General features: G+C 45.6%; 1 protein-coding gene across 6 annotated transcripts in view; it reads right to left on the bottom strand.

Moving 5' to 3' along the window:
* LOC147111195 (inter-alpha-trypsin inhibitor heavy chain H3-like) overlaps positions 1–15,488 on the bottom strand; it is a 219,260-nt gene that overhangs the window by 84,052 nt on the left and 119,720 nt on the right. For all 6 annotated transcript variants that reach the window (XM_086001845.1, XM_086001849.1, XM_086001848.1 and 3 more), the window contains one exon: positions 7,642–7,677. In XM_086001845.1, the coding sequence (XP_085857971.1) occupies positions 7,642–7,677 (36 nt within the window). The remainder of the gene's footprint in view (positions 1–7,641; positions 7,678–15,488) is intronic.

Here is a 15,488-nt window from a genome sequence, read left to right as displayed (position 1 = left end):
TAGTGAATCATAGAATGGTTACAGCCCGTGCTGTTTCTCTGCAAGAGCACTTCAGCTAGTCCCACTCCCCCGCCCTTTCCCCGTAGCCCTGCAAATTTATTTCCTTCAGGTATTTATCCAATTCCCTTTTGAAAGCCATGATTGGGGCTGCCTCCACCACCCTTTCAGGCAGTGCATTCCGGATCCTAACCATTCGCTGCCTAAAAAAGTTTTTCCTCATGTCGTCTTTGGTTCGTTTACCAATCAGTTTAAATCTGTGTTGTCTGGTTCTCGATCCTTCCACCAATGGGAACAGTTTCTCTCTATCTACTCTATCGAGATCCCTCATGATTTTGAATAAATCTATCAAATCTCCTCTCAAACATAGAAACATAGAAGATAGGAGCAGGAGTAGGCCATTCGGCTCCTCGAGCCTGCTCCGCCATTCAATGCGATCGTGGCTGATCATTCAAATTCAGTACCCGGTCCCTGCTTTCTCCCCATATCCCTTGATCCCTTTAGCCTTAAGAAATATATCCAACTCCTTCTTGAATATATTTAATGAATTGGCCTCTACTGCCTTCTGAGGTAGAGAATTCCACAGGTTCACCACTCTCTGGGTGAAGAAATTCCTCCTCATTTCTGTCCTAACTGGCTTACCCCTTATCCTTAGACTGTGACCCCTGGTTCTGGACTCCCCGACCATCGGGAACATCCTTCCTGCATCTAGTCTGTCCAGTCCTGTCAGAATTTTATAAGTTTCAATGAGATCCCCTCTCATTCTTCTAAACTCCAGCGAGTATAAGCCCAATCGACCCAATCTCTCCTCATATGTCAATCCTGCCATCCCAGGTATCAGCCTGGTGAATCTTCGCTGAACTCTTTCCACGGCAAGAACATCCTTCCTCAGATAAGGCGACCAAAACTGCACACAATACTCAAGATGTGGTCTCACCAAGGCCCTGTACAACTGTAGCAAGACATCCTTGTTCCTGTACTCAAACCCTCTCGCTACGAAGGCCAACATACCATTTGCCTTCTTAACCGCCTGCTGCACCTGCATGCTTACCTTCAGCGACTAGTGCACAGGTCTCGTTGCACTTCCCCTTCTCCCAATCTATTGCCATTCAGATAATAATCTGCCTTCCTCTTTTTGCCACCAAAGTGGATAACCTCACATTTATCCACGTTATATTGCATCTGCCATGCTTCTACCCAATCACCCAACCTGTCCAAATCATCCTGGAGTTTCTCGGCATCCTCCTCACAGCACACATGCCCACCCAGTTTAGTGTCATCTGCAAATTTGGAGATATTGGGCCAGAAATTCGTGACCAAAGGCGTGAGTACGGTCGGGGTACTCACGCATCTGGCTGTTGGAAATGCCAGCGTTCAGCATGCACAGCGCATGCGGGGAACGCCGGCATTTCCAGACCTCGGAACGAAGGGGTTCATAGGCACAGCGCGTGCGACTGCACAGGCAGCGCTTGCGCAGTGAACTTCGTAGATTTCATTCATGGATTCAGTGAGGGTAAGTCCTTACAAGTTACACTTGAAAAAAGCAGGTGTAAAGTTGTTCCAAGGCTGCGGAGGAAGATATATTTTATCGTGGAGCTTCTGAAATTCAATATTTTTGTTTGGGAAAGGGAGGGAAGTTATTTTAAGAAATTTTAAGTAAGTTTTAAAGTTTAAATTTTTTTTTTTAAACGGGTTTTCAGAACGGTAGGTAGAAGGAGCAATTGTGGCTGTGTGAATGGAATGTGAAAATGAGTTATGTATGTTTGTCCACATATATTCCTTTACGTATATGTATGTATGTTTTATATTCCTTTACTAATGTGTATGAATGTATGTTTTTAATTATGATTTTCCAATAAGTTACTTTCCCTGAAAGTCATAATTAAATAATACATTCATACACATAAGTAAAGGAATAGATACATAACACGCAAAGGAATATATACAGACATACATACTTTCAGAAGCTCCACGATAAGAAATATCTTCCTCCGCAGCCTCTGGAGCAACTGTACCCATGCTTTTTTCATGTGTAAGTTGTAATGACTTGACCTCACTGAAAGCATGAATGAAAGCGGCGAATTTTACTGCGCACGCGCTGCCTGTGCAGTCGCACGCGTTCTGCCTCTGAACCCTTTCGTTCAGAGGACAGGAAATGCCGGTTTTCCCCACATGCACTGCGCGTGCTGAAAACCGGCATTTCCTCCGGCCAGACGCGTAAGTACCCCGACCGTACTCGCGCATTTGGAAGGGAATTACTGGGCCAACATTTTACATGTCAATAAAATGAAAAATTTAACAATTGCACGATTTGCCCCCTCGCATCTGCGACTGAGGGTCCAAGGAGGTGCATTGCGCAAGAGGTAATCGTCATACGTATCCTCACACTGTTCCCTTTCGGGAACTGTATGAAGTGGTGGAAGGATTTATGGCCGTGATTAACGCTCATTCCGTGACCGTAACCATCTTTGAACCAGCCATTAGGGTGGTTAGTCCTATGGCGTGAGGGTTTTACGGGCTCCCACAACCCATCTGAGGGGGGGGGGGCCACCCACACCCACGGACGCAAGTATCCCGCTGGATGTCCACCCAGAATTTATAGTTGGAGCTCCGACTCCACTTGCCGGGACTGTCTGGAGTGGGGTTCGAAACCCTACTCCTTCTGGCCCAGCAGCGGGGATGCTTACTGCTACGCAAAAGGCCCACTCCGCACAAAAGGTGACACCCATACGTTTCCTGCGCCTTTTCCCTCCCCGTGACTGGAGCCCTATGCTGCCACTTGAAAGGCCAAGCTATCATCTGCCCTTTTTGCGGCGCCTTTGATTTCTCATTACCAATGATGAGCAGGCGCTGCGCCTCCACCTCCTTGAGGAGATTGCTGAGGTCATCATCAGTTCAATTGTGAGTTACTTTAATGCCGTGAATTGTGCTCATTCCAGCCATTTCACGTTGCTAATCGGATTGGGCCTTTGGCATAGCGGTAGGATCCCCGCCGCTCGGCCAGATCAGGGTAGGGTTTCGAACCCCGCTCCAGACAGTCCCGGCAAGTGGAGTCGGAGCTCGGGCTCTAAATTCTGGGTTGACATCCAGTGGGATATTTGCGTCCGTGGGTGTGGGTGGCCCCCCGTCCTTGTATAGCTTGTGGGAGCCCGTAAAACCCTCCCGCCATAGGACTAACCGCCCTAATGGCTGGTTCAAAGATGGTTACGGTCACGGAATGAGCGTTAATCATGGCCATAAATCCTTCCACCACTTCATACAGTTCCCCAAAGGGAACAGTGTGAAGACACGTATGACGACGACATTGCTAAATAAATACATGGAATTAAAAAAATTCTTTTAGGGCTTTTAAAAGTCTTTAAATTGCTTTAATTCTGTTTAAAACTACTTCAGATTCTTCAAAATAATGTAAACGTTTTTAAAATTTTATAAAAGTTCACAAAACATTCATAAAATAGCAGATAACTTACTTTCCCTGCAGCTGTGTAACTACAAAGTCCTCTGCAGCTGCTTGGAGAGATTGGGGGCGTGTCCTGCTACAATGAGACCTTAAGGGGCGTGTCTCACTTGCACTGCACGCTCCAGGCTTCGCGCTGGCTGCACTCCTGGGCGGCGTGATGTCACACGCTGCCCGGGATTCTTCTTTTTGAAACACCAATTCCAGGCGTCCCTGGAGGTGATCGGCAGGAGCGTAGGGTAAGTGCATATACGGGGCTTGCACGCGCGGCAAGCCCCGTTCACGAATTTCTGGCCCATTACATCTAGTTCCCTTGTCTAGATCATTAATATATATTGTGAATAGCTGGGGTCCAAGGACCGATCCCTGCGGTACCCCACTAGTCACTGCCTGCCACTTGGAAAAAGACCTGTTTATTCCAACTCTTTGCTTTCTGTCTGCCAACCAGTTCTCTATCCAAGTCAATACCTTGCCCCCAATCCCATGTGCCTTAACTTTACACGCTAATCTCTTATGCAGGACCTTATCGAAAGCCTTCTGAAAGTCCAAATACACCACATCCAATGCTTCTCCCTTATCTATTTTACCAGTTACATCCTCAAAAAAATCCAGTAGATTAGTCAAGCATGATTTACCTTTTGTAAATCTATGTTGACTTTGTCCGATCCTGTCACTGTTTGCCAAGTGCTCTACTATTACATCTTTTATAATGGACTCTAGCATTTTCCCCACTACCGATGTCAGGCTTACCGGTCTGTAATTCCCCGTTTTCTCTCTACCACCTTTTTTGAACCGTCTCTGCTCTAAGGAGAACCCCAGCTTCTCTAGTCTATCCACGTAACTACATAAGAACTTAACATAAGAAATAGGAGGAGTAAGCCATTTGGCCCTTCGAGCCTGCTCCGCCATTCAGTAAGATCATGGCTGATCTTCTACCACATCTCCACTTTCCTGCACCATCCCCATATCCCTTGATTCTTTTAATATTCAAAAATCTATCGATCTCTGTCTTGAATATACTCAATGACTGAGACTCCGCAGCCCTCTGGGGTAGAGAATTCCAAAGATTCACCACCCTCTGAGTGAAGACATTTCTCCTCATCTCAGTCCTAAATGGCCGACCCCTTATTCTGAGAATGTGATCCTTGGTTCTAGATTCCCCAGCCAGGGGAAATATCCTCCCTGCAACTACCCTGTCTAGTCCTGTAAGAATCCTAACTGAAGTTCCTCATCCCTGGAATCATTCCTGTAAATCTTTTCTGCACCCTCTCTAAGGCCATCTTTGCTTTTGTACTCCACGTCTCTATTTATGAAGCCCAGTGTCCTGTATGCATTTTTAACCGCTTTCTCAACCAGCCCTGCCACCTTCAATGATTTGTGCACATATACCCCCAGCTCTCGCTCTTCAGGCACCCCCGTTTGGAATGTACCATTTCGTTTTTAAGTTCTCTCCTCGTTCTTCATGAAAAAATGTATCACTTCGCACTTTTCTGCGTTAAATTTCATCTGCCACATGTCTGCCAATTTCACCAGCCTGTCTTTGTCTTCTTGAAGTCTATCACTACCCTCTTCACTGTTCACTATACTTCCAAGTTTTGTGTCATCTGCAAATTTTGAAATTGTGCCCTTTACTCCCAAGTCCAAACCATAAATATCTAAGCAGTGGTCCTAGTACTGACTCCTGGGGAACACCACTGTGTACCTTCCTCCAGTCCGAAAAACAGCCATTCACCACTACTCTGGCACTTAGCCAATTTCGTATCCATGCTGCCACTGTCATTTTATTCTATGGGCTCTAACTTTGCTGGCAAGCCTATTATGTGGTACTTTATCAAACGCATTTTGGAACTCCATGTGCACCACGCCAACCACATTGCCCTCATCAACTTTCTCTGTTACCTCATCAAAAAACTCGATGGGTTTTTATGACAATCCAGTTCTCAGGTTATGGCAGATGTGCTAGGGGAACGGACCACACAATGGCAAATGGCATTTACTCTGGATAAATGCAGTGTCGATAAAATGATCTGTGCAGAGGTTGATGACTATCTGTATGCCTTCAAGAGGGAGTTTGGCCAGTTCTCAACTGGGGCTGAGATCGCATCATTTCAAAGGTAAGTGACTTTATAGATAAGATTTGGTCCAAATAGAGAAATTGTAGCTAAAGCTAACAGCGAATTAGATTATATTAATGGAACCATGCAGTATAAATCCAAGGGGATCAATCTGTCACTATATAGATCGCTGGTCAGACCGCATCTGGAGTACTGTGCCCAGTTTTGGACCCCCCATGTGGAAAAGGTCCAGAGGAGAGCTGCAAAAATGACCCCTAGCTTAAAGAACCTGTGCTACTCAGATAGGATCAAATACCTTAAAGCAGCATAGACTTAAAGGGGACCTGATAGAGGTATATAAAAAAACGAAAGGATAGGATAGCATCCCTATGGATAGGTTATTTAAGTTTAGCAGATTGGGGAGATAATTTAACTATGTAAGAGTAGGAATAGACTGGATATTAGACAGTTCTTCTTTTCCCTAAGAATAGTTAGCCTCTGGAATATGTTACCAGCTGGTGCAGTGGGTGATGACTATCTGTATGCCTTCAAGAGGGAGCTGCAGGGATGGAGGAAGGGAGGAAATGTTTAGTCATGATGCTCCGGTCAACATGAGCATGGGGCAGGCTTGAGTTACCAGCTGATCTTTCCCTGCCCGTCAATTTTGTATGTAAATGTACGTGATTCAAAGTTATATTAATACAATTATATGAAACAATAAATGGTCAACACGGTATATGAAATCAGTAGAGAATAATATGAGAATCAGTGTGTAATCAAGTAACTAAAGTAGCTTAAGGTATTTCATCACTGAACATCACTGCTGGATCTTCTGGGTTACATGGCAATAAGTATATTTATCAGGTGTGCCAATTAAAAAGATCATTGCTTTTACAAGTAATGGAAGTAGATACACAGGAAAAAACTGCTTGCAATGGTGGGTTGGAAAAAACAAATGAAAATTACGGTAGTAATAAAGATTTTTTCAGCTATGTCAGAAATCAGAAGTCCATTAAGGACCATATAGGGCCACTAAAGGATACTGTAGGGCAGATTCAAACTGATTCTCAGGTTATGCCAGAAATGCTAAATGACTATTTTGCATCAGTCTCTACTCCTGATGATGCTTATGTTCCAGATTGGGGTGAGCGGCGGGGGATGGGGGCAGTGCTCTATACTGAATGGCATTATTATTAAAATAGATAGTATTGTCATCTTGGATAGATTAGGCAAGCTCAAAATTGATCGAGTACCAGGTCTGGCTAATATACATTCAAAAGTCATTAAAGAGATTAGACGCCTTGCCCAAATCTTTCATAGTTCAATAGTAAGGCAATTCATCTTTTCCCAGAGAGTAGTGAGCCTCTGGAATACGTTGCCGTCTGGTGTGGAGGTTGTTGACTCAATGTACGCCTTCAAGGGGGAACTGGACCAGTTCTTGTCTGGGTCAGAGATCACATCATACAGAAGATAAGTGTCTTTATAGATAGGACTTAGCCCATGTGATCTCCTGGACTGGCTTTGATAACCTCAGTGGGTCGGAGAGGAATTTTCCAGAGCATTTTTCAGTTACTGGCCCTGGGTTTTTCCTCTGATTTTTTTGCCTTTCCCGGGAGATTACATGGCTGCGAGGGTGGAGGACAGGAGGAAGAGCTTAGTCATGATGGTCCGGTCAACATGAGCGTGGGGCAGGCTTCATGGACCAGCTGGTCTTTTCCTTTTGTATCTTCATATGTAAATGTACATGGTTGAAAGGTATATTACTACAAACATATGAAACAATAAATAATCAAACTGCGTCTCACCAGATGTGGAAGTGGTTAGGAAACCTTTAGGTACAAATATGAGAATCAATGTGTAATCAAGTTTAACTAAAGTAGCTGAAGGTATTTCATCACTGAACATCACTGCTGGATCTTCTGGGTTACGTGGCAATAAGTATATTTATCAGGTGTGCCAATTGAAAAGATCATTGCTTTTGCAAGTAATTAAAGTAGATACACAGGAAAAATCTGCTTGCAATTGTCGGGTGATTTGTATTGGAGAAACAAACCCTTACATTTATATAGCACCTTACCACATCTCTCAAGAGACATCTCAAAATGAGATAAGCTTTCATTCAAAAAAACTCACCAGGTACTGGAAGAGCGTAGTTTCTTGTGGAAAATCCTGAAAAATAAATTAACATATTTATATAATTTTTAAAACATCTGTGTCTGGCGTTCATCCATAGAGCCAGGTTTAGTACATTCCTAAAAGAATTATGTAATTTTTTAAAGTATTTATTGCATTCTAAATGTAATTATTAGCTGCATATAGTTTGATGGTTTGGGAAGAACTGATAAAATTGTTTGATCAATTTGATTGGTTAGTTTTGTGATAACTCTTGGTTCATGGGCATCACACCTGAAAGTGTGGCTCAGAACCGTGAAATCTTTGTTGCTGTGCCACGGTATTTTCTGAAAAATAAATGAAGACGTGCATCTATTTATATCATTAAAAAAAAATCTGTGCCTAGTATGTATTTTTTTTATTCATTCACAGGGTGGGGATGTAACTGCCAAAGCCAGCATTAATTGCCCATCCCTAATTGCCCTCGAGAAGGTGACGGTGAGCTGATTTCTTGAACCGCTGCAGTATGTGAGGTAAAGGTATTCCCACAGTGCTGTTAGGTAGACAGTTCCAGGATTTTAACCCAGCGACGATGAAGGAACAGCGATATACTTCTAAGTCAGGATGGTGTGTGACTTGGTGGGACAGGTGGTGGTGTTCCCATACACCTGTTGCCCTTGTCCTTCTAGGTGGTAGAGATTGGGGGTGGATGGGGTGCCAATCAAACGGGCTGCTTTGTCCTATATGTATTCGAGGTTCGTAAGTGTTGTTGGCGCTGCACTCATCCAGGAAAGTGGAGAGTATTCCAACACACTCTTCACTTGTGCCTTGTAGATGGCGGAAAGGTTTTGGGGAGTCAGAGATGGGTCACTCACCACAGAAAAGCTAGCCTCTGACTGCTCTTGTAGTCACAGTACTTAGGTGGCTGGTTCAGTTAAGTTTCTGGTCAATGGTGATGGTGGGGGATTTGACGATGGTAATGCCATTTTATTTCAAGGGGAGGTGGTTAGACTCTCTCCTGTTGGAGATGGTCATTGCCTGGCATTTTTGTGATGTGAATGCTACTTGCCACTTATCAACCCAAGCTTGAATGTTGTCCAGGTCTTGCTGCATGCAGGCATGGACTCCTTCATTATCTGAAGAGTTGCGAATGGAACTGAACACTGTGCAATCATCAGCGAGCATCCCTGCTTCTGACCCTATGATGGAGGGAAAGCTATTGATGAAGCCACTGAAGGTGGTTGGGCCTACGACACTGCCCTGAGGAACTCCTGCAGTGATGTCCTGGGGTTGAGATGATTGGCCTGCAACAACCACCGCCATCTTCCTTTGTATTAGGCATGGCTCCAGCCAGTGGAGAGTTTCCAAGATTCCCATTAACTTCAATTTTACTAGAGCCAAATGCTGCCTTGATTTCAAGATCAGTCACTCTCACCTGACTTCTGGAATTCAGCTCTTTTATCCATGTTTGGGCCAAGGCTGTAATGAGCTCTGGAGCTGAGTGATCCTGGTGGAACCCAAACCGAGCATCGCTGATCAGGTTATTGGTGAGTAAGTGATGCTTGATCACACTGTCGACGACACCTGCCATCATTTTGCTGATGATTGAGAGTAGACTGATGGGGCGGTAAATGGTCGGATTGGATTTGTCCTGCTTTTTGTGGACAGGATGTACCTGGGCAATTTGCCACTTTGTCGGGTTTCACCAGGTTGGCACATAATTTTTAGCTACGTCTGGTGCTGCTGCTGGCAGGCTCTTCTATACGTCTAATTGAACCAGAGTTGGCCCCCTGGCTAGATGGTAGATGCTAGAGGGTTATGCTGGGCCATGAGGTTACAGATGGTGGAATACAATTCTGCTGATGGCCCACAGCTCCTCATGGATGCCCAGTTTTGAGCTGCTAGATTTGTTCTGAATCTGTCTTGTATTTCACACTAGGGTACTTCACGAGATAGAATCTTATGATATCAGTAGAGATTTGAAATGATGGATTAGGAATTGGCTCAGAATCCCGTAGCCAAAAAGTTATAGTTAACAGATGTGGTTCAAACTGGAGGCACATTACTAGTGTTGTCCGCCAGGGATCGGTCCTGAGCCTGCTATTCTTCACTGTCTTTATAAATGTCCTTGGCAGTGGTGCTGGGAGGTAATTCATTAGCTCGCCACTGGAGCTTTTCCAAGGTCACTGCTGGAGCTTTTCCAAGCTCACTATCATCCACCATGTGGGGGGACCAAAACTGGTCAGTAAGTTTGCAGATGACACCAAAATTTGTGCAAGCGTTAAGACAGTAGACATGTGCAATCAAATGCAAAAAGGTTTAGATGTGCTAGGGAAGCGGACCACACAATGGCAAATGGCATTTAATGTAGATAAATGTAGTGTCATAAGAGCATAAGAAATAGGAGGAGGAGTAGGCCATTTGGCCCCTCAAGCCTGCTCCGCCATTCAATAAGATCATGGCTGAGCTCATCTTGGCCTCAACTCCACTTTTCTGCCTGTTCCCCATAACCCTTGACTCCGCTATAGCTCAAAAATCTGTCTATCTCAGCCTTGAATATATTCAATGACTCAGCCTCCACAGCTCTCTGGGGTAGAGAATTTCAAAGATTCACAAACCTCTGAGAGAAGAAATTCCTTCTCATCTCCATCTTAAATGGGCGACCCCTTATTCTGAAACATCCTCTCAGCATCTACCCTGTCAAGCCCTCTCAGAATATTATATGCTTCAATAAGATCACCTCCCATTCTTCTAAACTCCAATGAGTATAGGCCCAACCTGCTCAACCTTTCCTCATAAGATAACCCCTTCATCACAGGAATCAACCTCGTGAACCTTCGCTGAACTGCCTCCAATGCAAGTATATCCCTCATTAAATAAGGAGACCAAAACTGTACAAAGTACTCCAGGTGTGGCCTCACCAACGCCCTGTAAAGTGTCGTGCTTGTTGGTAGGGCCAACACAGAATGCATGGATCATTTGCAGGGAACAATACTGAAATAGGTGGAGAGAGCGAGAGAGAGACAACGATCTTGCTGTTATTGTGCACAGATCACTGAAGGTTCAGGAACAACGTAGAGAAACTGGAACTAAAGCTACCAGGGTATTGGGTTGTGTTAAAAAAAACTTGCAGTATAAATCAAAGGACACCATTTTATCACTAAATGGTCAGACCAGACCTGGAGTACTGTGCCTAGTTTTGGTCCCCCCACATGATGGATGATAGTGACCTTGGAAAAGCTCCAGTGGCGAGCTAATGAATTAATTCTTAGCTTAATATACCTCTGTTGTTCAAACAGTCTCAAGAACATTGGGCTATTTACTTTAGAGTAACGTAGACTTACCTGATAGAAGTCTATAAAATAATGAAAGGACTGGATAGAGTCCCTATTGATAGATTATTCCAGTTTAACAGATTGGGGAGATGAATTTAAACTATGTAAAAGTAAGAATAGACTGGATGTACGGCAGTTCATCTTTTCCCAGAGAGTAGTAAGCCTCTGGAATAGGATGCCCGCTGGTGTGGAGGTTGTTCACTCTCTGTACACCTTCAAGAGGGAACTGGACCAGTTCTTGTCTGAGTCAGAGATTGCATCATATAGAAGAACAGTGTCTTTATAGATAAGGCTTGGTCCATGTGATCTCCTGGACTGGTTTTGATAGCCTGAGTGGGTTGGAGAGGAATTTTCCAGAGCATTTTTCACTTATTGGCCCTGGGATTTTTCTCTGATTTTTTTGCCTTTCCCAGGAGATTACATGGCTACGAGGGTGGAGAAAGGGAGGAAGAGCTTAGTCATGATGGTCAGATTCAGATTCAGATTCAGATTAGGTTTATTTGCCATATGTAACAAGTACAATGGAATGCTTGTTCCCCGTAGGGACGCGTCAGCTATACATACAGCGCCGCGTTCAGAGTCAATACAATGGCTTCCCGTGGCAGTGGGAGCACGATGTCCCTCAGCCGCTCCGTCCTCCTCTTCACCGCGGCCTCCTCCTCACTGTTGCCGGCTCCACGTGTGGTGGCCTGCTTCTCCCGCTCTGGCCACCATGCCCGGCTCCCCTCCTCCCATCCGGACTGCGAGTTACCTGAAATGGAGCTGCCGGCTGACGTGCTGCAGCGTGTCGTGAGTCTGCTGCTGCTGCTCGTTGCGCTGCGCTCCTCTGCCCGACTCGCTGAACACATCGTCGGGATGTGAATGCTCCAATGCGGCCTCCTCTTCCCCGTCGCCGGCTCCACGCTCCACGGCCCGGGGCCTACTTCTCTCTCTCCCGGGTCGGCCTCTGTTCGCCATGCTCGGCTCTGTTATATCCGTGTATCTTAATGTTGTGTCCTTCAATAATCAGACAACAGACTGCAGGGAACGATTCAACAGGTGTTTACTGAATGAGGGTTACTCTAGAACTAACCGTACAGATCACTACTCAGGGTTTATATACAGGTGTGGTCACTGCCGGTACTACAGTATACAGGAACTGTAAAAAGTAGTTCTCTCCCTTAAGGTACATATACATTACATACATTACAATTCCTCCCCTTTTAGATTAACAGTACCATAATACTCATTTAACAATTAACATTTTTAATGTACAATGTTATATGAAAATAGTCCATTCATATATTCAGTCTCTGGGGAAGCTTCCTGATTCTTTCTGGATAACGCCTTTCCTGAGTGTCTCGCTCTTGGTGCGGAGGCGATTCTAGCACCCTGTCGTCAGTTGATTCATCAGCTTCCAATGCTATTGTTTCTGAGGTAGATGCGACCTGTACGTCGGGTTCCTCACCAGGTACGTATGGCCGAGACATGGGGTTGACTCGTTCCTGTGACTCTAGGATCTGGTCAGCATGGCGTCTCACGATGCTCTCCCCAACATCCACTGTGTACATTAGTGGGCCCTGCCGTGTGCATATCGTTCCTGGCTGCCATTTTTCTGTTCGGTAGTCGCGGGCCAAGACTGGTTGCCCTACATTGAAGCTCCTTGTTGGCTTCTCATGGATGTGCTGGAATTGCTTACTCTCAACATCTCTTCGTACGTTTGGTCTGAGCAAATCCAGGTGTAGTGTATGTAACCTGTACCACCTTAAGAGGATACCTTAAGGTGATGGACTACTTTTTGATGGCTCCTGTACATTGTAGTACCGGTGGTGACCACACCGGCATATAAACCCTGCGGAGCAAAGTGTATCCCAGTTCAGCCCTGACCCTCAATCACTAAAGACCTGTTTAATTATTTCTGTAGTCTGTGTCCTGTTATTCAGCATAACTACATTTGAAAACACAGACTCAACAGTGGCGACGAGTCTGATCTTACCTAGCGGCAGTTGCATCAAAGGAAGCTTTGCCTCTGAAACGGGCGTCGAACAAGGACATCCACCCTCAACATCCTGCTGGGCACTGCATAGCATGGGAGGCCATCGGGAACCCGGGTTGGTTTCTGGCCACGAAGTCAAACATCAGTGAACATCCCTTCGACGACAGCGGTGGGTAAGCCCGATCGAGCGGCACGGGGGGGAAGTTGGCCGAGTTGTCAGTAAGAGAAGGGGGGGGAAACGACGAAAAGGGCGGAGAACACGACCGCAGCCGGTGTCAGGGGCCGGACTGCAATCGGGGCAGAGACGCGCAGCAGCCAGAAAAGCGTTTATGACCACAAGGACCGCGGGAGTGGCGGGGAACAAGAGCAGCAGCGTAGGGGAAAATAAAGGACTGCTGGGAGGCGAGAATGGCAACAGCGCGGTAATCGCCATTTTGAGTCGGCGGGGGAAGAAGACAAGCGCGGGAAAAGCCGCCAAGCGCGGGAAATGCCGCCATTTTGAAAAAAATAAAATAAAATAAAATAATAATCATATCCGAAGGAAAGGAAACTCAACAAGGATGCCAAAAACGGGTAACATCACTGCTTTTGATAGCGATGTGGAAGATTGGGCCACTTATGTGGAACGCATCGAAGTTTACTGTACAACGAATGAGGTACCGGAGGATAAGAAAGCACTAACCCTATTAAACTCGATGGGTGCGAAGATGTACGGGTTATTAAGGAACCTTGTAACACCAGATAAACCGGTAGGAAAGAGTTTCGCGGATATTGTTACTATCCTGTAAGAGCATTTAAACCCCACGCCGCTGCTGATAGCGGAACGATTTAAATTCTACAAAAGAATTCAACTTAAAGAAGAAAGCAACGCTGAATTCTTAACCGAACTGCGCAAGTTATCAAAGTACTGTCAGTTTGGTACAGGACTAGCAGACGCACTGAGAGATAAGTTTGTGTGTGGGCTCCTAAGGGAAGGAACCCAGAAGCGACTGCTAGAGGAAAAGGATCTTACGCTGGACAAAGCTTTCAGCATTGCAGCATCGCACGAGGCAGCAGCACGAGGCGCTGCAGAGATACAGCAAAGGCCATTGGAATTCAGCACCAATGAAATGGCATTGGGCGCAGTAAAGTGCTATCGTTGCGGAAGGACAACGCATGACCAGAACCAGTGCTGGTTCAAAGATAAAGAATGCAGGCAATGTGGCAAACTTGGTCACATAGCGAGAGTATGCCGGTCAGGAAAGAAGACCAGCAGCAAAAAGTCGCCGCAGGAGAAGTACAAAAAAGTACACAAGGTGATAGAGAACAGTTCGGATGAACAGAAGATGGATTCAGACTCCAGCAGTAAGGAACTGGGTTGTCTAAAAATACATAATGTGGGTAACACAGCAGACCACCAAACTATCTGGGTCATGCTTCGGATAGCAGGAGTCCAAGTGAAGATGTAATTGGACACTGGATCGGCATTAACGGTCATGAGTAAGCAAGATTACAAAAGGTTATTCTCGCACATTCCCCTGAGGGATACGGAGATTGTATTGAAAACATACACGGGGCAAATAGTATACCCCAAAGGAAAGATAAAAGTAAATGTGGTCTACAATGGTAAAGAAAGTCAGAAAATGGACTTGTATGTGTTACCTGATGGAGGTCCGCCACTACTGGGACGGGAATGGATCCGGAGAATAAATGTGGACTGGCATTCCATACAAGCACTGACTGTAGATGCCTGTAAAGAGGACGACGTCAAACCTAAACGACTGTCCAAAATATTGGACGATGCTAAGGAGGTGTTCCAACAGGGACTGGGAACACTGAAAGGAATTACGGCAAACATCAAGGTTGAAGAACATGCAAACCCAAAATTTTTCAAAGCCAGACCGGTACCTTATACGATACGACCTGCTGTGGAAGCAGAGCTGGAAGGGCTGGAACGTTTAGAAGTACTGTCCAAGATGGACTGGAGCGAATGGGCCACACCCATTGTTCCTGTCATGAAGCGTTCGTTGAGCAACAAGCCGGGGGAACCTGGGAAGGTTCGCATCTGTGGCGATTTCAAGATCACTGTTAATCCGGTTCTTCACACGGTGCAACATCCGCTTCCGGGGATTGAAGATATCTTCGCTTCGCTGTCTGGCGGGAAACACTTCACCAAGATAGACCTGGCGCAGGCGTACCTACAGATGGAAGTTGATGAAGCGTCACGCCAGTATCTCACGATCAACACACATAAGGGCTTATATCGGTATAATAGACTGGTTTTTGCAGTGGCATCGGCTCCAGCGATTTGGCAAAGGGCCATGGAGCAGGTATTGCAGGGAATTCCAGGCACACAATGCTACCTGGACGACATCCTGATTACAGGAGATGATGATAAGGATCACCTCGCGAATTTGGAGCAGGTGCTCACCAGATTGAAAGAATATGGGCTCAGAGTTAATCGCCAGAAATGTGAGTTCTTTCAAAAGTGAATCTCGTACTGCGGCCACGTCATTGACCAGGAGGGGCTCCATAAGTCACCTGACAAGATCGAAGCTGTTGTGAAAGCTCCTGCTCCG

This window comes from Somniosus microcephalus, chromosome 11, assembly GCF_052327205.1.
Source record: "Somniosus microcephalus isolate GS21.2 chromosome 11, FLI_Smic_1.0, whole genome shotgun sequence".
Classification (NCBI taxonomy): domain Eukaryota; kingdom Metazoa; phylum Chordata; class Chondrichthyes; order Squaliformes; family Somniosidae; genus Somniosus; species Somniosus microcephalus.
This window is presented reverse-complemented; position numbering and strand designations above follow the sequence as displayed.